Source organism: Capra hircus, chromosome 13 (assembly GCF_001704415.2).
Source record: "Capra hircus breed San Clemente chromosome 13, ASM170441v1, whole genome shotgun sequence".
NCBI classification, from domain to species: Eukaryota; Metazoa; Chordata; class Mammalia; order Artiodactyla; family Bovidae; genus Capra; species Capra hircus.
The window spans coordinates 37661191-37686536 of record NC_030820.1 but is presented as its reverse complement, the minus strand read 5'-3'; the positions used below and the strand labels follow the sequence as shown (position 1 = coordinate 37686536).

Sequence of the window (25346 nt, the reverse complement as noted above, 5' to 3'; positions counted from 1 at the left end):
CAAACGCCAGAAGACAGTGGAGGACAGAGGTCTGGCGTGCTGCAGTCCACCTGCTGGGCTGCAGTCCATGGGTCGCAAAGAGTCGTGCACGACTGAACAAGAGCAACAATATGTCACTCCCAAATCTCCCATTTATTCCTCCCCACTTCTCCCCAGGAAACCATAAGATTGAAAACCAGACTCTCTGAAAAGTAGCATGGAGGGAGAGCTCTCATCTAACCCCTCACACCCCCTACAGTGGGCGCCGCTAGGATCCATTCAACACTGGGCACTCGCGCTCGCAACCGGTTTGAACCGCCAGGGGCGGTTAGTAGGGCCCCGCCGCCATGTACGCGCTTCGGCGGAGCCCCACAGGACCAGGCCGGCGGCGGACCCTCGCGCGAGAATCACAGTAGGGAACAGCCGGCAGGGAGGTACCTCAGAAGCCGGTGCCCTCCGCTAGCTTCAGCGCGCGAACGACCCCGCGGGCTGGTCCTTTCGTCCGTCCCGCGCTTTGCCCTCAGGCTAGGCCCCGCCCAGGCACGGCGGCCCCAGCAAGCACTGCGGCGCTCATGCCCCGCCCCTATACCTGGTCCCCCAGCTTCGTCCATTCTCCGGCGCTCAGTGGGGGGGAACTCTCCCTCCGGCGGGAGCGCGGGCGCCTCCAAATCGCGCCATTTCTCTCTCGCGAGGTCTCGTGACGTCAGAGCTCGTCGCCATCTTGGGCTCTGGCTGAGTAATAAATTCCTCCGGCACAGGCGCGCCCGCCTTTTCTTGAGACGCGCCTCGCTACTAGAGCTCCTGGGCTTCCGCGTCCCCAGGGCGGCCCTGCGGTTGGCGGCTTCCGGGTGGCCCGGAGCGAGGGTAGGCCCCCGCGTCGCTTCTTTGCCCGGCTCCAAGATGGACGGCAGCGGGGACGGGGGAGGCCGCCCTGGGGGAGCACGTGGGGGCGCCGCTCGCCTTTCCCGGGGCTGCTGGGACGGTGGCGGAATCTCGAGGCTTCCCTCCGCCGTCGGGCAGGGAGGCTGGCGGAGGCGGGGCCGCGGCCGCCCCTTCCCCTGAGAGGCGCCCCGGCGGTGGCGGCGGCCCAGCCTCTTCTCTCCTCGCACACCCAGGCGGCCCCGCTCGAGACCCGCGTCGCCATGGCCGCGGTTCCCGAGGTGTTGCAGCAGCAGGAGGAGGACCGCAGTAAGGTGAGGCCCTGGCTGTGCTCGGGCTCCGGGCCGGGAGGCCCCACGCTCCTTTCGCGGGCCCCCAGGGTACCCCGCCGCCCTCCCTCCGCGTGGTCCGGGGCGCTCCCGGGACACGGGCCGAGGGCGCACGCTGCGCCTGTGCGGTACACAGCTCTCCCCCGGGGAGCCCGGCGGTGCACGTGAGACCCACTTTGCACGGTGCAAAGGAGCTCCGAACCGCCCCCACCCTTTCAGAAATTCTGGGGAAATTCCGCCCAGGCCGAAGTCGGACTCGTGTGCCCTGCAACTTCACTAAGCGCTCAGTGCGCCGCTGCGGGACTTGGGTCATTTTATGAGGTTCTCAAATAGCTGAACTTTTCGCTCTTTACACGTGTGGATGTTAAATTATTCTTCCCTGCCACTCGCATCTGGAGATCTAAAAGGTAACCAGTGCAATAAATGCCTGTCACCGTAGCCGATAAGATCGAATTAGGTCTCCGCTTTTATTGGTCCTGTCTTGGCCAGTTACTTTGGAGAATACAGGGGTTGGTGTGAGCCACCGCGGTTTGTGCAGAACCGTCAACAGAAAAGTTTTTCTAACAGAAAATTGAAAAACGGTAATCTAGAAACTCGAGGTGCTCTCAGATTTAGTCTGAAAGTCATCGCTTTAGAAACCAAAGCACGTTTTATGGTCCACAGGTCTTTGGACAGACCTTTTCATCTAGTAGGTGACGGTTGTACCGCTGCTGGGTTAGTTACTGAAAGTGTGAGGAGAGCGTTTTCGTTGGGGATGTTTTTATTTCTTTCAAAGCTGAAAGAATTTTTTTTTTTCCCCTCCCTAAAGCTAGAAGTGGGAAGTTGAGAAGACTTTTGCTAGACGATTCCAAAGGTAGTTTTCTCTCTAGAAGTTTAGGTGACCGAATAGAAATTTTGATATCCCTCACCTTGCATCTCCTTTTTCGACCCATAATTAGTTTTACACTGCTGTTTAAAACTTCAGTCGACTTTTCTGTTTGTTAGTATTGTATATATATCCCTGATTGGTTTTAAGTACCTTCACCACCCTCTGACCCTCCAGCAGGGCAGGATTGTGAAGGCTACTTCCTTCTGGTTTTAGTGACTACAGGAAAGGACTATATAGAATTATTGCCCCGATTTTTTTTTTTAATTGGAGAAGTAGGGAAATAGGAAACTTAAATGTTACTCTTAACACAGCTTCATTTTTCTTTCTCATCTCGGATACTGGTCCTGTGATGTGGATTAAGATGGTTTTTGAAGTGAAAGTTCAGGCTTGTTCGACTCTCGACCCCATGGACTGTATAGTTCATGGAATTCTCCAGGCCAGAATACTGGAGTGGATAGACTTTCCCTTCTCCAGGGGCTCTTCCCAACCCAGGGATCGAACCCAGGTCTCCCACATTACAGGCAGATTCTTTATCAACTGAGCTCAGGTTTTTAAGAAACCAATATTAAAATGGTTTTTAATGTTCACCAAAAAAAGGGAGTTCCAAATGGGACAAGAGTGAAATAACAGACGGACAGATCTTGGGCAGACAGTTATATTGCTGTAATACAGCTTTGTTAGTTAACTGAAAAATTTTGCTTTTTTGCTGAAAAAATTAGAAGTTTAAACTTTGCGATTATCTGCTTAGGGATTTCCATGAGGATAGGGGTTCTTCAAAGTTGGCCCCACTAATAAGTCAGGGAGCATAGTTGATCTCGAGGATTTTTAATCCGTCTACAGAATTTTTGGCTTGCGAAACAGGAGAATTGGCCTGTATCCAGTAGCCTGGTGCTTCCATTTAGTGGTTTCCATTTGAGCTGATGGTGTTGATTTGTCCCTTGCCCAGAAAGCAGTTGCATGATTAATTTGGTTTTTAACTAATCCTGTACTGATGGGAAAGATTGTGTTATGGTCCTTAAGTTTAGAAAAGTAAGGTTTTGCCAAGTCCAGCCCCTGGAACATTTAACTAAAACTTTGATACCATTAGGTTCATCTCCAAGATAAATTAGTGCAGTACTGAGCCATCCCCCTCCTCCCCCCGCCCGGGCCAAAACATACACTGGCTGGATCAACATCCTAAGGTGTCTGTAGTTTTTAATGGTTAGGGGGAAAAATTGGGTTATGCAGAACCTTGTTCCCCTGAGATTTATTCAGGCTTCCAGTCATTTGCATGTTCTCCAGGTCTCCTGTTGACCTCAAGGTCCTTTAAACATCACACTTAGGTTCCCACCCACAGACTGTGTGTCTGTTGTGATCCTGTGAGTCTTGCCAACCTGTGGCAAATGGAGTGTGGGTCCTGATTGTCTCCAGGGGTATTTTGTGACTCTTGTTAGTGAGCTGAAGTCAATGTGCCAGGGTGCACAGCTTTGTAAGCCCGCTCCCCACCGCAGCCTAGCCTTGTTACTTTCACCTTAACTTTTCACTAGTTGGTTACCTAGGCTTTGGATGGTGTTTTCCTTTTCAGAGCCAGTCATTAATGTTTTACCTGCTGGTGCTCTGGTTTGTAGGCAGTTAACACGTGTGGAAGTTGTCTGTAGGGACACCACTCTACCAGCCTAGATGGAGTGTCCTATAACTTACATTACAGAGACAACCTGAATTTTCACCAGTACTGCAAAGTCCAGAGTGACTGATTCTTGTGGGCTGAAATTTTCCACTGTTTATGGCATGACTTTAAATTCGAGAAGTATGACTTCTCAGAGTTGCCCACGCCTTAGTTCTGGATCAGCAACTTGCACAGAGTGTCTTAAGATCTCCCTTTGTGAGTATTACCGTGACAGATCACGATCTGCCCACTTGATCTGCTGTGGGAAGAAATGGCCCAGGGAGATTATGTGAGAATTTTTTGGATTCTGAGATCTAAGTTCTTTGGTATGAGACCTAGTAAGACTAAGATCTAATAATGTAGAGCTTCAGCTTGAACCAGGGTTTCTTAATCTGAGCACTGCTGACAGACATTTTGGGCTTCCTTAGTGGCTGTCAAAAATAAATGCAGACATTGTCAAATGTCTTGGTTGAGAATCACCAGTTTAGACTTTCTAAGATGGTATGGTGGGTAGGTCAGCTTATGTTAGAGGCTAATCTTTAATGTGCCAATTTGTTTCTAGGTTTTTTAGATGTTTGAGAAATTCTAAAGAAATAGCATAAAACATAAGCATTGTTGACTATCTTTGACATTAATAGAATTAGCTTTCACTCAGTATTGAGGAACCTGATCAAAAGATGCTGAAGGGTTCTGGGTAGTGGAGGATTACAAAGGCTGCTGCGCTTAGCCTGGTGGAGTTCCCCGGCCACTTTGGACAGTGGAAACCTGAGGCTCTGATGCCAAAGTGATGTGGGGCAGAATTGAGCTGACTGAGACTGTGCTGCAGGGTAGAATGTGGTTTAAAAGCCTGCTTTTTAAATGTATTGCTCTCTGTTGTCCTGATTGCTTGAAGAAATTAGGATATAGCACCATTGGACAGTGGTGACAGGCACAGGCAGTGAAGTTAGGTAGAATTTACGGAAGCAACCTTTCAGTGGACCCAGCTTTATAGAGGGAAGGGATGCTGGGACAGCTTGTCTTGCATGAATAGCAGATTTGTTTTCTATGGGTCTAAATTGAGAAGTATCTTTACATTACTGTGAGAAACTTGCTCCTTAACCCCCACCCTGAAAAGGATACTTCACCCCCAACACCTGTATGTTTTCTAACTAGCCATTGAGTTACTCCTTAAAAAAAAAAACCACGATTATTTATGTATTTTAGCTGCCCAGCTCCCTGACCAGAGATCAAACCTATGCTCCCCAGCACTGGGTAGCGCAGTCTCAGTCACTGTACCATCAGGGAAGTCCCCACGGAGTAACTCTTACGAAGAGATTTCCCCCTCTAAAAGGGGAAAGTGAAATTTCTCAACTGTCTCATACCCCAAAGGCAAAACATAAATACATAGGTAAGAGTGAAGGTGCAAGAGCAACTGACCTTCAGTGCAGACATTGGGTCCTTGGCTTGACTTCCCCTCTTTCTTTTTACACACTTTGTGTAAATTGTTCAGACACTGATACATGGTCTGGAGAGAAAACTGTAGTTTTCTCAATAGTTGCTTATGCTAACCTGTGGTACGTGTTTTCTGTCAGAAGAGTTTATGGTTTACTTGTTTGCGAGGGGTAGCTCCACAAGCCCTTGTGTCTAGTTATAGTGCCCGTGGTATGGGGCACAAATGCAAGTGTTGCCAGCCTTATCCTCAAGAGCAGGACATAAAAAGTTCGCATGTGTGCTGGGGGGTGCCGGGTAGCTGGTGAGTGATAAAATGAGGTTAAAATACTTACATCTGAAAGATCTGGGAAGTGTGGTACCTTTACCTAAACACAAGAATTCCACCAGGAACAGGCAGCCTTCTATTCTCTCTGTTGCCTTTTGTGTCTCAAACTCAGACGACACAATCCTAAGCTCAGGCAGCTCTGTCCATGTTGCTGAGTAATCTTCGTTGGTGGTAAAGGTAGATTTTTTTCTCAAATTTTCCTCTTTGATCTTGGGTTGAACATAAAGTAAGACTGCTTTGTAAAGAGTTGTGGACTTGATAGAGTGGGAACTTTTGGTAGGGAGACTTCATGAGATCAAATAGTAGGTGAAGTGAAGGTCATTCAGTTGTGTCAGACTCGTGACCCCATGGACTATACAGTCCATGTCGTTCTCCAAGACAGAATACTGCAGTATTCTGCCTTTCCCTTTTCCAGGGGATCTTCCCAACCCAAGGATCCAACCCAGGTCTCCCACATTGCAGTCAGATTGTTTACCAGCTGAGCCACCAGGGAAGCCCAAGAATACTGCAGTAGGTAGCCTATCCCTTCTCCAGTGGATCTTCCCAACTCAGGAATTGAACCAGGGTCTCCTGCATTGCAGGCGGGTACTTTACCACTTGAGCTATCAGGGAAGCAGTAGATGAAGGGTTTTAGCCACTCCAGTACTTGTGCCTGGAAAATCCCATGGACGGAGGAGCCTGGCAGGCTACAGTCCAGGGGGTCGCTGAGGGTCGGACATGACTGAGTGACTTTCATTTTTCACTTTCATGCATTGGAGAAGGAAATGGCAACCCACTCCAGTGTTCTTGCCTGGAGAATCCCAGGGATGGGGGAGCCTGGTGGGCTGCCGTCTGTGGGGTCGCACAGAGTCGGACACAACTGAAGCAACTTAGCAGCAGCAGCAGCTGTGAAAGGAAGAAACTAGTCTGTGTGTGTGCACACATGTGTGGCAGCTACATCCTCTGTAGCAGTGGTATGTTGATTCTCAATAGAATTTCTGTGCTAGGAGATGTTTATAGGTCTTGTAGTTCAGCTTTTCACCTTGTGAACTCTTGAAAATAATCCAGATATCTTGTAATTAGATGGATTTCTCAATGAATTTCACTTTAGCCAGTGATTCAGCTTAATCTCTTTTTGGTTCCATCTTGGCATCTGACTAGCTCATGGGCTTGCGGCCTTGTGAAATGATGATTCAGTTTATCCATTCGCTGAGTGTGCTGCACTGACCTTCTTCCAAGCCTGGGTTCCTGTTCTAGGAACTTTGGGTTACGTGGTTGCCAAATGCCCTGCAGTCTGCTGTGTTCTACTGTGGACGGCTTGTGTGTTGGTGGACTACCGGTAAGAATGGCTGGTGTCAGCAGGGATGGGTCCCTGTGGGCTCATCTCACCAAGATGAGTGGTGGAAATCTGATCACTTGCTGCAGCTCTTTACCTGGTTTTTAATTAGTGACTTTCCACGAAGTCTTTGGTTCTGTGTTCCTTGAAGACTGAGATACAATATTAGCAGGGCTGGAATTACAGGGAGGGGAGAGACAGTAGTGGAGGGAGGAGTTGAACCACAGATACAGTGCTACTTGGAAGGGCAGAGCTCTTGTGTTGCTCATAGTTCAGTTTTTCCTGTACTGGTGCTCCAGGGCTGAGCTGGCATAGAACACAGACAGGTTTCAGTTAGCTTCAGGGCAGAAGAACTAAAACCATAAAGAGAAATTGAGAGAAAGATAGATGTGATACTAGAATTTCTTACAGAACACTTCCTTCCTGTGAGCTGAAACAGTGACAGAGCAGTGTCTGTTTCATAAGGCTGCGTCATGTGAGTCTGCGTTCAGAACTTGCTGCAAATCCAGTAATTTGGATTTTCTGCAGCAGAGCATTTTTGGATTTATTTCCTTACTAAAGTGTATTGGACTAGGCATGGCATCCCTCCCTTTCCAAGTGAAATAATGGCTCCATGCTGCTTACATGGGTTTATCTGTGGTTTTGGTCCTCTCCCCAGTAGGGGTCTTCGGTATGTTAGGCAGTCAGGTGAAGGGATAGCAAAGGAGCATCCTTCAGAGAGCATCAGTTTGATGGGAAGAACCTGGTGTAGCCCGTGCCGGCTGGGTGCTTTCTGCTCTGGGGCTAGAGAAGGGAGAGGCAGTTAAATGTGAAAGGCAGGCTTTTCCTCTGCCTGTGGCGATTTCCATGTAACATTCACGTTAAGCTGGAAACCAGGGCTGGCATATTTCTTGCATGTATACAAAACTGGTTAGATTTAAGTAATGTTAAGCTAGACCCCATTCTAGCAGATGAGAGTCACTGTGGAGATGGTTTCTTCACATTTTTTTGGTCATTTGGCCTTATGGTAATAGCGTAGACTGGAGTCTGTACCCAGTGGTAACGTTTATTATACTTTATCTTCCACCGAAGGTTCTGAATTTCTGAATCTAGCTTTGTGTGTTGTCCAGCCACAGAGGTGTACTCTTTGCCATCTCTGAACCGCTTCACCTTTTGAAGAGGGGGTTTTGCAGATGGTGTTAACTTGGCCTTGTACCAAGTGAGTCAGGTGTGAGATCTGGACTCTAAGTGTCCTTGGCAGCTCAGAACTCTGCAGACCATCCTTTGGGCAGTGTCAGGTGCCCCAGCTCTGAACAGGTGAGGGAGTGCACAGGGGTTTGGTTTTAGTTTTTCTCCTTTTCAAGTTCTCTTATCAAGCATTCAGATTCCCTTTCTGCGGGGTCACGAGGCATGTGAAATCCTGATTCCCTGACCAGGGAGCAAATCTGCACACCTCGTAGTGGAAGCACCAACTGGTAACCACTGGACCATTAGGGAGGCCCCCCAGATTTCTTAAAACAGTTAAAATTTTGTTTTCCAAATGAAGAAATGCTTGTTTACTCCCTGTTCTTCTCACAAAGATCACTGTAGTCCTGTACAACTTGCCTTCCACATAGAGTAAATACATTTTAAATTTGGTTCTCACAAGTGACCTAAGGGGATGAGAAACAAAATTAACATGCCTAAGGTTAGACTTGGTTCTGAAGGCTCCCTTCACACGCGTCCCGCGGGGCTGAGGCAGCTTGGGGATGCTTGCTGAAACTAGGGAACAGGTGGTGAGAAGGGCTTTGTGTGGAGGCGTGCCACCTGCTCCTGTACCCTCCACCCTGTTGGTTTATGTATTTAGGAGGTACTGTGGCATGGGACTGTGGGGGGTTGGTTCTGTTGATGGATCAGAAAAAGGAGTGCTGAGCTTTTAATCACACTGGATACTTCCGGAGTGAGGATACAGTGCTGACTTAGAAGCTTGAAACATTTCACAACGTTTTACTCCTCTGTGATTTATCTCTTCCTTGTCTGGAGAGCTACAGTACAAGGAAGTTCCTTTGACTTGTGAATAGGGGCGGTTTTTGAGTTGGTGAGGGTTTGCACACTCAAGATTTTGCACCTAACTTTTCAGACAATTCCTTAAGGCCCAAATGCAAACTTTTCCTGTTATCTGTTGTGAGATTTTTAAAAATTGTTGATTGCTTTGTCTGTGGGAGAAGGGTATTATATCATGTTAAAGGGTGAGATTAAGAAGCTGGGTGCTTGATGTCTTGTTAAGGTGCAGTCTTTCCAACCTTGAATGGGCTTTGTTAACTTTGTGTCCTTATCACACTGCTGCTGCTGCTTCTGCTAAGTCACTTCAGTCATGTCCGACTCTGCAGCCTACCAGGCTCCTCCATCCATGGGATTTTCCAGGCAAAGTACTGGAGTGGGGTGCCATTGCCTTCTCTGCCTTATCACACTATCTCACAGTAAAAAATGAAATAGCTTTGCTGACCAGAAAGGAAGACAGGAAAAGTCTGGGGTTACCTGTGTGGTTGGAGGTGTGGGAACAGGGCCGACCTCAGCGTCCACCTGTGAAGCCCATTGCAGCTTTGATTCCTGCTGTGATGAGCCCATGTACATCTGCCTGGGTGCTCCACCCCTAATTCCAGAGGCAGTGCTGGTGGTGCTTGCTGGCTTATGGGGCTTGGCACTTAGATGGAATTGTCAGCATGTTCAGAAATTGAGAGGAAGCCAGGATTTGTGACCTCTTGAGGCAGCAGAGTCTCAGGAAACGTGACCCTTGTTGCTGAGCTCAGGAAAATGCTCTTTAGTCTTGGCCCCGGGTCTGCCCTTTCTTTCCATCATTAACCAGACCAGCTTTATTCATGTACCGATTCTGACATATAGAAACGTTAAGATCAGGCGGGTGGCCAGTACTCTCTGCAGTCAGACTATTGTGAGTTGTGTGTGTGTTGTGAGGTCTTTCTGAATACTGTATTTGCCCAGTCATGAATTATCAGGAGGGAGGTTTTATCAGAAATGTCAGGAGCCAGAGTCACAGCTCTGATGAAATGAAGTATCCCTGACCTTGAAGCTTTATCTTTGTTTGCAGAGATTTTATAAATGGACATGTGAAAATTAAGCCAAACAAGCAAATATTTCATAGGTGTCATCAAGAATTTATTTGAAATACATGTTTAGGTTGACATGGCAGGAACTGTTAAGTATGTTGTGGTCCAAATAGCTGATGTTAAAATCAAGTTCTGGTGGCAAGAACATGAGGCTTAGTTCTTCTAGCTAGGAAAGCTGTTGTTACAAGGCTAACTCTGGCTATTGCAATCAAAATTTTTTTCTTAGTCACAGTGCTGAAGAAAAACGGGACGTACTGACTCTTCCTGAGATACTACAAAGAAGTAAGAAGTAATCCCATACATTTTTAGAAAATATATTTAATCTTTTTATACTTGATGGAACCAACTTTCCTGTCTTTGTTGGTTTTATTTGGAAGAAAAGAATTCAGAGGGAAATACTTGGGATTCCCTGTTCCCTCATCTTCTTAGGTCCAGTCTCCACTTGGCATCTCCATCTTCCTGTGTTCAGTAACCCAGAATGTCCTGGCAGCCTCCCTTCAGCTCCAGCTTACAGTTGTGGGCCTGGGGAGGGATGAGATGCTTAATCCATGCAGTTTCTCATCTGACAGGTCTTCAGATCCACTGTCAGCCTATCTGTCTTAAGAATGAAAGAATTTACCATATTTTAGATTCAGTAGGAATTTTCTTTTTAAGAGAAACCATTTAGCCACTTTTTCCCCCAAAATACACTTCTTTAAAGAATTCTTTTAAAACTGGCAAAATTGGAGTTGAGTATTTTCCTCTTGAATTTCCAGCTCACAAAAATAAGTTATTTTTGTTTCCATGGTAGTGCTCACCCGTCTGCTTTATTTATATGTAATCAGTGGAATTCTGATAGTTTATGCCTTTGTTGGTTTTTACAGCTCATCTCCTGTTCTAGATCTCTCATCTCCTTGAGACAGTCCCTGAATATACATAGGTCCACTCTGGAGCGGATTTTTTTCTCCATCCAAGATCTCACACCACATGACTGTTCTTTGTACCTTCTGTCTCTAGGTTATCCCAGCCTCTAACACCTCTTGAATGTTTTTGTAATTTGGGCATGTATGTAGGAAGTTCACGATTTCATTTCTATCTATTTGAAGCCTTCTTAGTACAGTTCTTTAAGTATTTGGTTAAATTTGTTTTTCATACAAAGTATGTGATGTACATGAGATGAGAATCACATAGTTGCCTTTTTTAGATTATGGGAATTCACGGGACGCACCCATGCACTGAAGAGCAGTTGTCCCCGCAGTTGCAAATAGATACCTCAACTGACTGTGTTCTAAATGGTCATGCATAGATTGCTAAAAGTTATTACTAGCACCCCATTTTTGGAAGGATGCCTTTTAGGACTAAAGTGGACTTGAGACTAATAGCTAAAAAATGTATTTCAGCTGAGATCTGTGTCAGTGGACCTGAATGTTGATCCCTCGCTTCAGATTGACATACCTGATGCACTCAGTGAGAGAGATAAAGTCAAATTTACAGTGCACACCAAGGTAAGTGACAGAATGACTGCAGTGGTGAAAACAGTGCCAGGTTACATCTGCCACAGTGGGCGTGAGCTGAAGTGCTGCTGAAGGGTAGCACTCCTGAGGGAGGCCCCTCCTCACTCGTCAGATGCCTGCTCCTGTTAAGCCCTGTGCACTGTGGGGGAGCCTTGGGCCCACTCTGCTGGTGTGAGTGGGGCTTGTGTTCTGCCTGGGAAGCACACCAGTCCTGCACAGCTCCACCTTTGTTTCTAATTTGCATGCGTGGCAAGTGCTTGCTTTTCCCATCTTTGCTCAGTTCTTGGCCATCACTTAACCTGTTATGATTCAAGACTTTTTCTCCAAATTTAAAAAATTTCATTTTCAAGTGTAACTGATTTACCATGTTGTATTAATTCTCCAGGTTTCTAATTTGACAAAAGCACTATGCCAGGCTGAAAACGACAGGAAGTTTAACTTCTCAGAGCCCTTTCAGGAACATTTTTAGCCTTTCTCCTTCCGTGCTAGTCAGGTGTACTCAGTGCTTGTCTTATGCCAGGCACTGTTGTAAAGGGGTTACATGGACCTGATTTTCTGGACATGATTTCCATTATGATTTTTTTCTGATGGCCATCTTACAGGTGAGGGACTGAGGTATAGGTCTAGATAGAGTGGCGTCGGCACAGTCTGAGGCAGGACGTTTGGAGCGAGAGCTTTTGGCGGGTGCCTCCCCCAGCACATGTGTGTCCCTGAGGTCCTCCCCCTCATGGGTTTCTCTGCTGCCCTGGTGCGTGATTAGCATACCTGTTCCTCAGGAGGCAGTGTGCGTATATCTGTCTTGAGTCAAGCTGAAAGGTGGAGCTGGGTGACTAGAATTCTTTGAAGAACACATTGAATCTTAGCTCTGACTTTCCTAGTGGTAGGGAGGTCATGTGTTGCCACTTTGTTCTTTATTAGATCTCTTAAAAACCAGATGATTTATTGTGCATTTTTCCCATTGTGCACTGCATGAAACCCAAACCACTTTTTCGGAAAATGGTAGGTAACTGTCACTTTGTTTTTTCTTTACAGACCACACTGCCCACGTTTCAGAGCCCAGAGTTTTCTGTTACAAGGCAACATGAAGACTTTGTGTGGCTACATGATACTCTTATTGAAACTACAGACTATGCTGGGCTTATTGTAAGTGCATTTTGAATAATCAGATAATTATCGAAGCCAGTTTCTAATACCTTGGTATTTTGTTTTGAGAGATTTACCCACTTTGTATAATGGGTGTGAAAATAGTCTGAGTTCATCTGTCAACTAGAGTATATGTTAGCTGTTACTGGTAAAGTCTAAAGTAAGTGAAAACAATGTTAGAAGCACAGTTTTATAGTCTACAGTCTAAGAGGGTAAGCATTTCCGTGGTGTAAAGTCTTGTCTACTTTTGGGTGTGGCATTTCCTTTCAGCCATCGAGTTGAATTGATACTGGTGGTGGTGGTTGTTGTGTGTAGTCTGCTGAGAAGGCAGTTGTCTTTGTGCTCAGCTGTGGAGAGTTGATGCCTGGCTACAGAAAGAGAGCTGATTTTAAATGACAGAGAAATGTGGCTTGACCTGCCAGGCCAAGAATCTGGCCAAATAGTTAAAATCAGTACTGAAGCTTTTAAGAATGCTCATGCAAAATTAGAATCTTCTGTCCTGGAATAAAAAAATTACTTGTAAGTCCAGAGATTATTACCTGGATGGTGCTTCTTCATTGGTTTTATTTTAGCCTTGGTTGTAATATATCAATTAGATAGTTGCAGCAGGATATACAGTTTGCCTTATAAATTGTTAAGCTGTTAACCGAACAGATGTCAAAGTGAGTGCCCAGTTGTAGGGAGGACCCTTCTTTTTTAAATGGCCAAAAGGAACGAGGGTAAGAGAAAGCACAGTTGACTTTCAGAGAGCCCCGCTTCCCCCGCCTCCTGTGGGGTGAGGTGTGGGCCGTGAGGGTGCTCAGGAAGTCAGTACCTTGCCTGCAGATCCCGCCGGCACCGACCAAGCCTGACTTCGATGGCCCTCGAGAGAAGATGCAGAAGCTGGGAGAGGGTGAAGGGTCAATGACGAAAGAAGAATTTGCCAAGATGAAGCAAGAGCTAGAAGCGTAAGTGACTTTCCTTGATGGGGCCCTGTCTTCTGAGGAGAAAAATGACATTGTACAGCAAAGAGAATCTGCCAGCTAAGGTTTTCAGGTGTAGCAGTTAATGAATGGCATGGCTGCTGTCAATGAGTTGCATGGGGGTATGGGAGCCTGGTCTTTAGATGATTCCCTGATGATACTTGGAGAAGGAAATGGCAACCGACGCCAGTATTCTTGCCTGGAGGATCCCACGGACAGAGGAGCCCTGGCAGGCTACATACAGTCCATGGGGTTGCAAGATTCGGACACGACTTAGCAACTGAACCACCTGGTGATACTGTTTAGACTAATTTTTCTCTTTGTAAACAATGCTAGTCATGGAATGTTGGTCTGGCAAAGTGAAGAACTAAACTTTAGACTGTAATGTACAAAAGCTTTCTTCCCTGATGTTTATTTACTGGAAATACAGTTGAAATTAGATTGTAGCAAGTGCTGTTAACAAGGAAGCATTCTAACAATGGCTGCATTGATGGCTTGAAAGAAGTCCAGGTCTGCAAGAAGCTTACTTTAATCTGATTGTAATTCTTTGAAACAAAAATGGATTCTTCATGCCATAGTTGGAGGTTTGCACGAACTATCATCCTGCTCCTTCCTCTTGCCCGTGTCCTATTCATTGGGGTCCATTTCAGCAGTTCTTGCCAATATGCTGCCACAGGCCCAGGTGAGCTAGGCCTGGGCTCACACTCCTGCCAGGCCTGCACGGGCAGCTCTGAGGATAGAGCACCAAACTTGGAGAGTTGGTCTCCTGCTGTTGAGCGTAGAGTGTGTAGGTTGAGATAAAGCCACTTTGTAATTTCTGATAGTTCCCAGCTTTGTTAGACTCATGGCTGTGTACATGGCTGCAGAATTAAAGGACTGTCCTGGTTTTAAAGAAGCCATTGTTGTGTGCTGTAATTGCACGTGGGTTTGGGCTTGACAGATGTGTCCATCAACTCTGCTTATGCCACTTCCCCTTCCATGCTGCTGCTGCTAAGTCACTTCAGTTGTGTCTGACTCTGCGACCCCATAGATGGCAGCCCACCAGGCTTCTCCTCTCTGGGATTCTCCAGGCGAGAGCACTGCAGTGGATTGCTGTTTCCTTCTCCAATGCGTGAAAGTGAAGTCGCTCAGTCATATAGCTTCAGTTGTGTCTGACTCTCTGCGACCCCATGGACTGCAGCCTCCCAGGCTCCCCTGTCCCTGGGATTCTCCAGGCGAGAGTGCTGTAGTGGGCTGCCATTGCCGGCTCCATCCCCTTCCATGGCTGTTCCAAAAATTCCCAAATTAGAGCTGCCTCATTACCTAGCTGGATGCTGCATTAAGCCAGGCTGCTTGGGGCCAGTTCAGGTGGTGTGTGTGGCTGTGGGGGAGTGTGCTGGCGCCCAGGAGTGGTGCTGGGTGGTGGGCTGAGTGGCACTGTGTGCCTTGTGTTGCAGGGAGTACCTTGCTGTCTTCAAGAAGACAGTGTCTTCACACGAAGTCTTTCTCCAGCGGCTCTCTTCCCACCCTGTTCTCAGTAAGGACCGCAACTTCCACGTGTTCTTGGAATATGATCAAGATGTAAGTTATTTTAATTCCATTTCCACAATCTAATTGCAGTGTACAAAAAAATACATAGTTTCTGAAAAACTGACTTTCAAAGTTGGATTTTCCTTTACCCCTTCAGTTAATTTTGGGGTTATTTGAAAGTTGATCCACATTTGTTTTTTTCATTGAAAGGAGACATATGGTTGCCTTAAAAGGATACATTCTTTTTCTTTATTATATATGAGTCAAGCACTGACTTACAAATTTCCTCATAGTCTTCTAACCAATGAATAATAGCATAACAATTCTACCCAGAATTTAAGGGCACCAAGACTTGATGCCTAGATAGTTTTTCAAAGTATCTCCAGAGTCATAGAATATGCAAGAGACTCTGGTTCAATCCTTGGGCCAGGAAGATCCCCTGGAGTAGAAGATGGTAGCTCACTTAAATACCTTGCTGGGAAAATTCCATGGACAGGGGAACCTGGTGGGCTATAGTCCATGGGGTCGAAAAGAGCCAGACATGACTGAGCACTCACACACAAGACTTGACGCATAGATAGTTTTTCAGAATACCTCCTGAGTCATAGAATTATCACCTGTCGTTAGGTTTAGTTGTTTTGCTTAATATTTTAGATGCGGTTACAATGGGGTTTAAGGTGTCTTGGGTGTGCTTACACTAGTGAACAGTTACTACAGATGTGTTCAGAACTTGATGGAAAATACATGTACCATTAACTGTTTTGAATTTCTTTTCAGCTAAGTGTCAGGCGAAAAAATACTAAAGAGATGTTTGGTGGCTTTTTTAAAAGTGTGGTGAAAAGTGCTGATGAAGTTCTTTTTTCAGGAGTTAAAGTAAGTGTCTTCTAACTGTTTAAGAAAATTCTCTTCGTGTGAATAGGTGACCTTTTCTTTCTTCAGAATAGGTATTTGTGAAACAAATGGTATTAGCTTCTCAAAATGGAAATATTTTCAAGTTTTGGTTATTTTTATCAACTTACTGAACTTTGGCTCATTTTCCCAAAATACCTGTTCTTTCCCAGGAGAAGGGATAAGAGCCTCACGCTTCAGTTTTTGTTGTCTCCTTTTCTGTAAGGAAGCGACACTCCATTATCCTTAAGAACATAAGCTACGTGGCCAGTCTTTGGTGCTGCTCTCCACAGCTGCGCGTCCCTGCAGCCCCTGCCTTGTGTGGAGCTGAGCACCTGACCAGTGCGGTGCCCTGGTGTAATTAAGGGACCGAGGTTTCTGTTTTGTTTAAACACTGGATTTGTAGGCCTTTGGTAATGAAGAAAACAAAATATGAGAAGTAATTTTACCTGTTTCTTTTTATACTGTGGCTACTAAGTAGAAAGTTCTAAGTGGCATGTTTGGCTGACGTTATTTCTGTTGGACAGTGCTGTTCTGGAACATAAATAGATGTCCAAGTTTCTCAGTAGCGTCCTAGGTGTGGTTTATTTCTTTGCTCCTCAGTTACTGTCTGGTGTCTGATTTTGCCACTTGTGGTCTTGAGTAAGGAGACTAGGATGTGGGTAACACAGGCCTTGTCAGAAGTTTGGAAGCTCTTGGGCTGTCTCTGGGTGGTGTGCTGATACCTGTCTGTAGTAGGGGGTTCGGCATCCCTGGTCAGTGCCCCCCAGATGCCAGTATTGCATCCCAGGCCATGTTTCAGAAATGCAGATATCTAAGGCAAGGTAGCAAGACCTAGCTGGACCACCACTTTAGTGGAATTGCTGCTGGAGGTCAGCAAGGTTTACTGGGCTGTGCTAAATGGCTCTTCAAAATGGTTCTCTCGATGTTTCTTGCCAGCCTTTCACTTTTGCTAATCCCTGGTGTGAAATGTTAATTTTAAAAATTATTTAAATTTCCGTGGTCCTTAGAGGTTAAACTTCTTATGCCCAAAATATAAAATATATATTCTTATGTAGAAGTTTCGCTTCTTTGAAACTTTTTTTCCTTCCCTTTTAGGAGGTAGATGATTTTTTTGAGCAAGAGAAGACTTTCCTCATCAACTATTACAACAGGATCAAGGATTCCTGTGCAAAGGCTGACAGGATGACCAGATCTCATAAAAGTGAGTGCACTCACCCACTAGCTCCCTACCTCTGCTCAGGTGCCAGCTCTGTTCACGTGAAAGGGCTGTCCCTGTTCCCACAGATGTCGCAGATGATTATATCCACACCGCAGCCTGCTTGCATAGCCTGGCTTTAGAGGAGCCTACAGTCATCAAGAAGTAAGTTTTTGTTGAGACATTTTCTCTCATCCCCTAGTTGAAAACTGTTGCACAATTAAGAGTATGACGGATAAGGGCTGCATAGTTCAGTTCTGTCTTGAGTACAAGCCCATTGAGGGTGGATGGTCTCCAGCATGCATTTTATACACCCTCCAAACAGGAGTACTTCTAAGCCATCTATAGGGAGTTCAGGGCACTTCTGTACCAAGTGTGGTAACTGTTGTCAAGGACTTGATTGCTGTCAGACATATATGTGTCTGTTTTCGTGGTTTTTTAAGTTACTCGTTGACTGCTCTGGGGCTGTTCTCATTATGGTGCATGGACTTCTTGTTGCGGAGCTCAGGGCTCTAGGCATGCAGCCTCAGTAGTTGTGGCACACGGGCTTGGTTTCCCTTTCACGGCATGTGGAAGCCTCCCAGATCAGGGGCTGTCTCCTGTGTTGGCAGGCAGATTTCTATCACCTGAACCACCGGGTGGTTTGATTAATTTGTTTGGATTTGTCACTGAGTGAGGTTTTTCAGTGTCTCTATTCAGGTTATTTCTGGTATGAGATGGTACAGTTGGCCCCCTCCATATCCATGGGTTCTGCATCTGCAAACTAGAAGAAACTGCAGATAGAAAAACATTTTTTAGAAAGTTCCAAAAAGCGAAACTTGAATTTGCTGCACATCAGCCACTATTTGCATAGCATTTACATTGTACTTAAAACTGTTTGCATCCATTTACATTTTATCAGGCACAGGAAGTAATCTAAAGATGATTTAACATATATAAGAGGGTGTGCATGTATTATCTATGTCAGGGGCTTGAGCATCTGGATTCTAGGGTCTGGGCAGGGTGGGGCTGGGTCCTGGAGCCACTGCCCAGCTGTGACCATGGAATGACTGACTGTTCTACTAGGCTTGGTCTAGTGGGTGGTAGTGTATTTAAGACCTTAAGTCAGAATCGTGTATATTTGCAGGTACCTGTTGAAGGTGGCTGAGCTGTTTGAAAAACTTAGGGTAAGGATTTTTACGCTGGTCTTCATAGTATACATTTTATAGTCTGTAGATTCCTGCTTAGATGACAGTGGCCTTTGCTTTGTTTTGTTGTTTAACAGAAAGTGGAGAGTCGAGTCTCCTCAGATGAAGACTTGAAGCTGACAGAGCTCCTGCGATACTACATGCTCAACATAGAGGCTGCCAAGGTGAGGGCTTCTCCCAAACAGGGCCTGGTGATGCAAGTGCATTCTCTGGGTTAGAAATGCAGGGAGATGGGAATTTGTTAGGATTGTTCATGTAAGTGATGTCACCCTAAGTAAAGAAGTAAACTGAGGCAAATGCCAGTTTATTCAGGAAGAGCAGAGGAATTGCATGCTGCCTGGGAAGCCACAGGAGATTGCATTGAAGGTCTGGAGTGGGCTGTATTTTGGGGCAAGGAGTGCAAAGACAAAGAGTCTGGGAAGGCATGTCATTGGTACGAGGGCGCTGGTCCCGAGCAGAAGCTGATTGGCTGGGCGCTCACTGCTCGGGAGGGGAGGTCAGGCTGGGTCTTCTGTGCCTCAGGTATTTGTGGAAGTTAGTCTCTCAGTTCGTTCTATTCTGAGGGTGTGTGTGTCTCCCAGGTCCATCTTCGATTGAGATCTTCTCAGTGACGTGCCTTCTTAGGTGTGATACCAAGTCCTTAGTGTGTGTTCTTCAGGGGCCTGGAGCCAATAAGTGTTTGGGGAGTTAATACAGACAGATAGGAGTTTGGGGAGTTAATATGCTCCTGGATGGGGACATAAGTGGGCATACACCTAAGGGGCTCTTTCTGAGGCAGGAAGGGCTTTGGGGTTTGTGTTCTTTTATTGAATTGTAGTTGTCACTGCATCCTTTGAGTCATGAAGCATCGCTTAACCAAAAGCAAGGTGAAGTGTAAGCAGAGTGACATTTGGGAATGGAACACGCATTCTTCACTGTCTACACTGTCCTAACGACATGTTTAAATTATTTTTATGTCATCATTATCTTTCAGTCACTAAGTCATGTCCAACTCTGCTACCCCATGAACTGCAGCACACCAGGTTTTCCTGTCCTTCACTATCTCACATTCGTCTGTTGCTCAAACTCATGTCCATTGAATCGGTGATGCCATCCAACCATCTGTCCTCTGTTGCCCCCTTCTGTCCCCAGTCTTTCCCAGCATCAGGGTCTTTTCCATTGAGTTGGCTGTCCGCATCAGGTGGCCAAAGCATTGGAGCTTCAGCGTCAGTCCTTCCAGTGAATGTTCAGGGTTGAATTCCTATAGAATTGACTGGTTTGATCTCCTTGCTGTCCCCGGGACCCTCAAGAGTCTTCTCCAGTGCCACAGTTAGTATCAATTGTTTGGCTCTCAGCTTTGTTTGTGGTCCAAATCTCAAATCTATACATGACTACTGGAAAAACCATGGCAAAGTGGTGTCTATTTTTTAATATGCTAAGTTCATCATAGCTTTTCTTCCACAGAGCAAGTGTGTTTCAACTTTGTGGCTGCAGTCATGTCTAGTGATTTTGGAGCCCAAGAAAACAAAATTTGTCAGTGTTTCCACTTTTTCCCCATCATTTGCCATGAAGTGCTGGGAACCGGATGCCATGACCTTTTTTTTTTTTTGGATGAGTTTTAAGATAACTTTTTCCCTTTCTTTCACCCTTATCAAGAGACTTTTTAGTTACTCTTCACTTTGTGCCATTAGAGGGGTATTATCTGCATATCTGAGGTTGTTGATACGATTTTTATATGAAATGTACTAAATTAGGCAGCATAAAATTTTAAGCTAATGGGGAAAGGTCATCAGGAAGTAGAAATTCTTTTCCCCATAGTTTAGTTTTATTTTAAGCGATTAGTCTTTTGACATGTTTTCTTTTGGGAAATAACCCTGTGGTCATCACTGTTTGGTTCCTTCTCTTGATGCATTTTGAGAAGTCTGGGAAGACTCAACATTGCATTAATTAATTGCCCTTCCCTGCCTCATGTTGAGATCTTAAGGGGTGGAAGTACATGAGGTGGCTGCCGTCTGACCTTTCAGGCAGTAAACCAAGGTACTTGTCTTGTTCTTAGAGACTTTAGATGGTCTTCCTGTTCTGTTCTAGAGATTCTCCAGTATAGGTTTAACTACCATGTATCATGTCTGTTGATTTGCTTTCTAGGATCTCTTATACCGACGCACCAAAGCCCTCATCGACTATGAGAATTCAAATAAAGCGCTGGATAAGGCCCGGTTAAAGAGCAAAGATGTCAAGCTGGCCGAGACACACCAGCAGGAATGCTGCCAGAAGTTTGAACAGCTCTCTGAATCTGCAAAAGAAGGTGAGTGAGGCCGCTTCTTTCTTTTTGCTTTCTTTTTAAAAAATATTGGTATTTGCTCTGTCAGGTCCTCATTGCAGGATGTGAGATAATCTCGTGGCTGCGCATGGACTCCAGTTGTGGCACGCTGGCTGGCTTCGTTGCTCCTCGGCACATGGGATCCTTGTTCCTGACCGGGGATCCAACTCATAGCCCCGCCATTGCAGTGCTGATTCTTAACTCACTGGACCTCCAGGAAAGTCCCTACTTTCACTTTTCAAGTTGTCCAGATGGTGCAGAGGATGCGCACATGTCCTCGGTGCCACCTGCACACGTTCATGAGCTCCTACTGTGTGCAATTTTATGAACACATCTGGGTGTGTTTTTTTAACTGTTTGAGATTAAGTTATATCCTTAGTTGTTTTATCTGTAAAAACTTGCCTATGTTTCTGCAATACAGTTACCATTGTGGGTTGCATTTAGTTTTCACTCTAAAATCTTCCTTAATCTGGAAGGAACACATCTCAGGTTTAGTTTGTTTTTTTTGGTTGGTTTGTTTGTTTGTTTTAAATCACATTTGTCTTTTGGAAGACTGATTTCTTTTTACAAATATTAACAGATGTCCCTCACTTTTGTTTGGTCTATCTCCTCACGATTGGGTTCTGGGTGCTGTGTAATTGTGTCCTTTCGAGGGCATCACATTTGAGGATATGTTGAGTCCATCATCCCCTCATATCTGTGTGTTTTGATGACACGGTCAGGGGTTTGTCCACTGTGTACTTGACTTTTTTATCCTATGAGCTGCTGATGAACAGACTGTAGGAGACTGAGACTGGCATCGCCCTTCCTCCCTGGACGTGGCCAGAGGCAGTTGTCTCTCCTGCACTCCAGCCCTCCTTTCCAGGCCAGCCTTCAGTGCTGTCTATCCTTTATCAGCACAGGCTTTCCCTTCTCTCCCTTACTTTTTTAAAATCATTTTTACTAGAATTCTGGATTCCTTTTCCAGAAGCTTTAAAGTTTTTCAGTGTATTAAGCTATTTTGGTGTTTATACTGTCCAGGGTGAGCCCATGGGCATGCCTTTAAGCTGCGTGTGCTGTGACACCCCCGTCTTTTTGAAGGTTTAGATACTCTGTTTTAGTCTTAGACTTCTCCTACTCCAGCCCTGAAAATCGCCATTTCTTCCAGGAGCCCATATTGAGTACACTGTGTGCCCGTTGCTTCTGGGGTGCTGCTTCTCCTAGGCCCTTCCACTGACAGTGAGGAAGTGTCAGGGTGTGTGCATACACACCTGCTCCTCAGGGATCATGAGTCCATGATAGTGACTCAGTTCTGGTCCATGTCCAGGGTTCTTTCTTGCCCTCTACCATTCCTGGATAATGGGCTTTTTAAAATAATTTAGGACTTCCCTGGTAATCCAGTGGTTAAGATGCCACGCTTCTAATGCAGGGGGCACAGGTTCAGTCCCTGGTCAGGAAACTTAGATTCCACATGTCAAAAATAAGAAGATAAAGCATAGTTTTATAACTTTATTGGGAGATGGCATACCATTTCCATTAAACATGAGTGTAATAGGTAGTCTTTTCCATAGGGGATCTCACTACCGTGAAGCTCTTAGGGGCTGTGAAACATAGCAGAGCAAAAGTTGAAGACTGTGGTCTTACAGAATGTGAATGTGCGTTATGGTGGATTGTGTACTGGATTCATCCTCAAGACACCCTCCCCCTTCAAAACTCTAGGTTTCCATGTAAAATCCATATCTCATCATAAGACTGTTCTCTCAGAACATTCCCCTCCTCCGTGGATCTGGAGGGTTCTGCTCCTTTGTTTTGGCTGAGTCTGGCCAGGACCATGGGGCCCTCCCTGGGAGGGACTGGGCTCCTCTGTGCAGAATCTCTGCTCGTGGCCTGTGGACACACCCATGCGGCTGCCCTTGGAATTTCTTTTGGAGAGGCACCTCCTCCTTACTGCCCTGTACTTAAAGTAAAATTCTAGCTTTAAAAGAAAAAATAGCTAATTTAAATGTATAAGGAAAAAGGACACTTCAAAGCTACTGCATTGAAATCTCAGGTAATTATATAGACCAGAGTTAGTGGCTTTGATAATTTTTTGTGTTTTTCTTAAAATGGTGCCAACTTAGGCCAAACTCTGTTGCGGAAGGTTTGTGCTGATGGCATTTGATAAGCCTGGGTGTACTGCCTGTAAAAGTACAGTGTCCTGTAGGGTACCAAGATGAGGGGCTCTTAGCCTCGTGGCCCTAGGTTGAGGCTCTAAAGTTGTGGCTGACTAGATGGGAGCTGTTGAACAAGCACAGCAAGGTGGGCAGGCGTCCTGGGAGACGGATGGGTGTCTCTTGAGTTCTGTCTGATCCTGGAGGGAAGGAGGAGAGCTTATTATGACATCCTGCACGACCAGCCTGATAACATCTGAACTACTGTCATTAACGTCAGTATATGTTTCTGAGTTTTTACGTGACTCTTAACGTGACATTTCTTTTCTGCTTGGTGCTGTGTAGATAAGGTTCGAGAGCGTGAGTTTACTTCTCAGACCCTCAGCACCCCCTGTGGCTGAGGGGGATTTGATCAAAGGAAGTTTAAAATAACCCATAAAAAGACCCTTGCTGCAAGTCAGTGTGGCCCCCTCCCCGCCCACTCGCCACACACACTGCATCCTGGAGGGAAAAGGCCAAGCAGCTCAGCTCAGGGAACCCCAGGTGCTCAGGGACAGTTTCCATGTCAGGTGTGTGTTCCGATGGCAGAGAGAAGTGAAAGGTGAGGTGTGGTGGGAACCAGAGCTCTGGAGATCATTTTGTTTGTGAAAATGAGGTATGGAAGTTAAAGACGGGAATTGCTCAGTTTTTCTTGGTAAACGTTGTTTTGTAGAGCTGATCAATTTCAAGCGGAAGAGAGTGGCAGCGTTCAGGAAGAATCTAATTGAAATGTCTGAACTGGAAATAAAGCATGCCAGGGTAAGTCTTATCTTCACACGAGTCAGCTTTGGAGGGTGTTTTTCAAATTAACTTCCAGTTCACTACTCCAGTATCATCATGCAGTTGGGGCTGGCTTTGTGGTCTTACTCCCCTGTGGGTGGATGGGAGCCACTTGATGGAGTATTTTTTTCCACTGCAAACTAGAAATCTGAAATGTAGTCTTGATGAAAAGCTGCTTTGTGAGAAGAGCATTCTTGGTGGCAGTTACCCTGCTTCCCTCCTGACGCCCTGTGGGCCATGCTGTGGAGGGCTTGTCCTAGTAATTTGTAAGCAGCCATCATAGCAATTGCAAGCTTAAATTTGCCAATTTGCTAACTTTAGACTTCTGTTACTAATTCCTTTTTGGTTTAAAAAGGAAGAATAACGTCCTTATATATGTATTGTGTGAAGGATAATTTAGCCCAGAAGAGATGGAGAGCAGTGCTGGAGCACGTTAGAGTCTTGCCCGAGCTCTTCGGGGTTTTTGTACCCTGGCCCGAAGCTCTTTGGGTGGTTGCTGGGTGCAGCTGACCCTGACCCCTTAGGGTGCTGTCTGGCCCAGGGCGGTTGGGTCAGTGTCACTGCTCGTCTGCACTGGCTAAAGCAGGGAGACTGGACATTTGTGGTGTGTTGGATTCCTTTATTTTGACCACAACAGAGATGTTTCCTCACTTGGTTCTCTAAGTCCTACCATATCTGACCTTCTAAATTGAGTTTTAAAGTATCGTCTGTATGTCATTTATACATAATGTTCTGAGTATTCTAAGTTATTTGAATTCCTTTAAAGTGAGAACTTTGTAAAACATATCCTGCCAAGTCCTATGTGAATATTTATCATTGGTAATCTCACCCACAACTGATTTTTAGCAACTTTTTATCCAGTCTTTCCGAGGCCTTTGACCTCTCATTTATGTTGCATGTAGGTTCAGCCACATGAGTGGGGTTGGCATGGCTACAGTGGGAGCAGACCTGGGGTGGGCGTGGGGTGAGGGTGCTGAGGGCAGTGACCAGGGCGAGGGGACTTGTGGCTCAGGTGTCACTGCATGAAAAACAGGCACCAGCCCAGATGTCCGTGGGGCTGAGGCCTGAGCTCAGGTGACTTGGAGGTGGGAGGTCTGGAGCATTCACTGGATTCCTTTCTTCCAGAACAACGTGTCCCTCCTGCAAAGCTGCATCGACCTGTTCAAGAACAACTGAGTGAAGGACTGAATGTGAAGAAAGCCAGCATCACTTGCACTCAAATCATTACCACAGAAGATTGACTTGATTTATCTTGACTTCAGCTTAAAATGATGTGAATACATATTTTGATTTCTAAAGATCTTAACACTTAACCATGTTGGTTTAAAAATATTTCTATTGCATGCTCCTTGGACATAACTAATCTTGATGCAGTTAATACCTCAGTGGGTAGAATCTTAAGTACTGGGTTCTCCTCTAATTTGTAGTAATGAAGAAGGGGTGCGGAATCACGTGCCTTCTGGAGCGAGTGTAATCAGCAGGGGCCCTGCACATGTCATCTCAAGTTTCATGTGCCCGCATCCCTGTAATTTAGGGTAGGTACCTGTTAATGGCAGATGAGTCAGCTACTCGTTGCAGGTAACAGACATTCCATCCCTTTGTCAAGTGATTTTCCCCTTTCTTACTCACAGATCGGTAGTCACCTTCAGCTGTTTGTACTATAACAAGAGCAAGAAAAATACCGTATCTTTATATATACCCTTTGCAACTCCATTTTTGTAGCTGGGATACAAATATTTGTGGGGAGAGGCTTATCTTGAGGGTATAAGAACAACTAATGTGAACCCCTCCCTTCCTGGTGGGGGCACAGTATGTGTGTGCTTGGACTTTTTATAAAGCATCCAATAAAATAATCCATGCTCTCC

At 45.6% G+C, this 25346-nt stretch overlaps 2 protein-coding genes across 5 annotated transcripts in view; one reads left to right on the top strand and one right to left on the bottom strand.

Annotated features, from left to right (window-relative positions):
- Window positions 1-650, bottom strand: part of MGME1 (mitochondrial genome maintenance exonuclease 1) — a 10585-nt gene extending 9935 nt beyond the window's left edge. The window contains exon 1 of one of the 2 annotated variants that reach the window (XM_005688066.2): window positions 569-650. In XM_005688066.2, the coding sequence (XP_005688123.2) occupies window positions 569-590 (22 nt within the window). In that variant the 5' untranslated portion in view covers window positions 591-650. Of the gene's footprint in view, window positions 1-417; window positions 527-568 lie in introns of those variants that run through there. The other variant, XM_005688067.3, reaches the window with a different exon arrangement.
- Window positions 629-25346, top strand: SNX5 (sorting nexin 5). 3 transcript variants are annotated; one of them, XM_018057229.1, is made up of 14 exons: window positions 650-843; window positions 1095-1172; window positions 11234-11338; window positions 12380-12490; window positions 13316-13437; window positions 14889-15012; window positions 15739-15834; window positions 16948-17053; window positions 17137-17212; window positions 18174-18213; window positions 18312-18398; window positions 20359-20518; window positions 23375-23460; window positions 24607-25346. In XM_018057229.1, exons 2-14 carry the CDS (start codon window positions 1122-1124, stop codon window positions 24655-24657), a joined length of 1215 nt encoding a protein of 404 aa, XP_017912718.1. In that variant the 5' UTR covers window positions 650-843; window positions 1095-1121; the 3' UTR covers window positions 24658-25346. The 3 variants fall into 3 exon arrangements, with proteins under 3 accessions (XP_017912719.1, XP_017912718.1, XP_017912720.1); XM_018057230.1 differs by lacking the exon at window positions 1095-1172 and having other exon boundaries at window positions 629-843; XM_018057231.1 differs by lacking the exons at window positions 650-843; window positions 1095-1172 and adding an exon at window positions 10081-10136.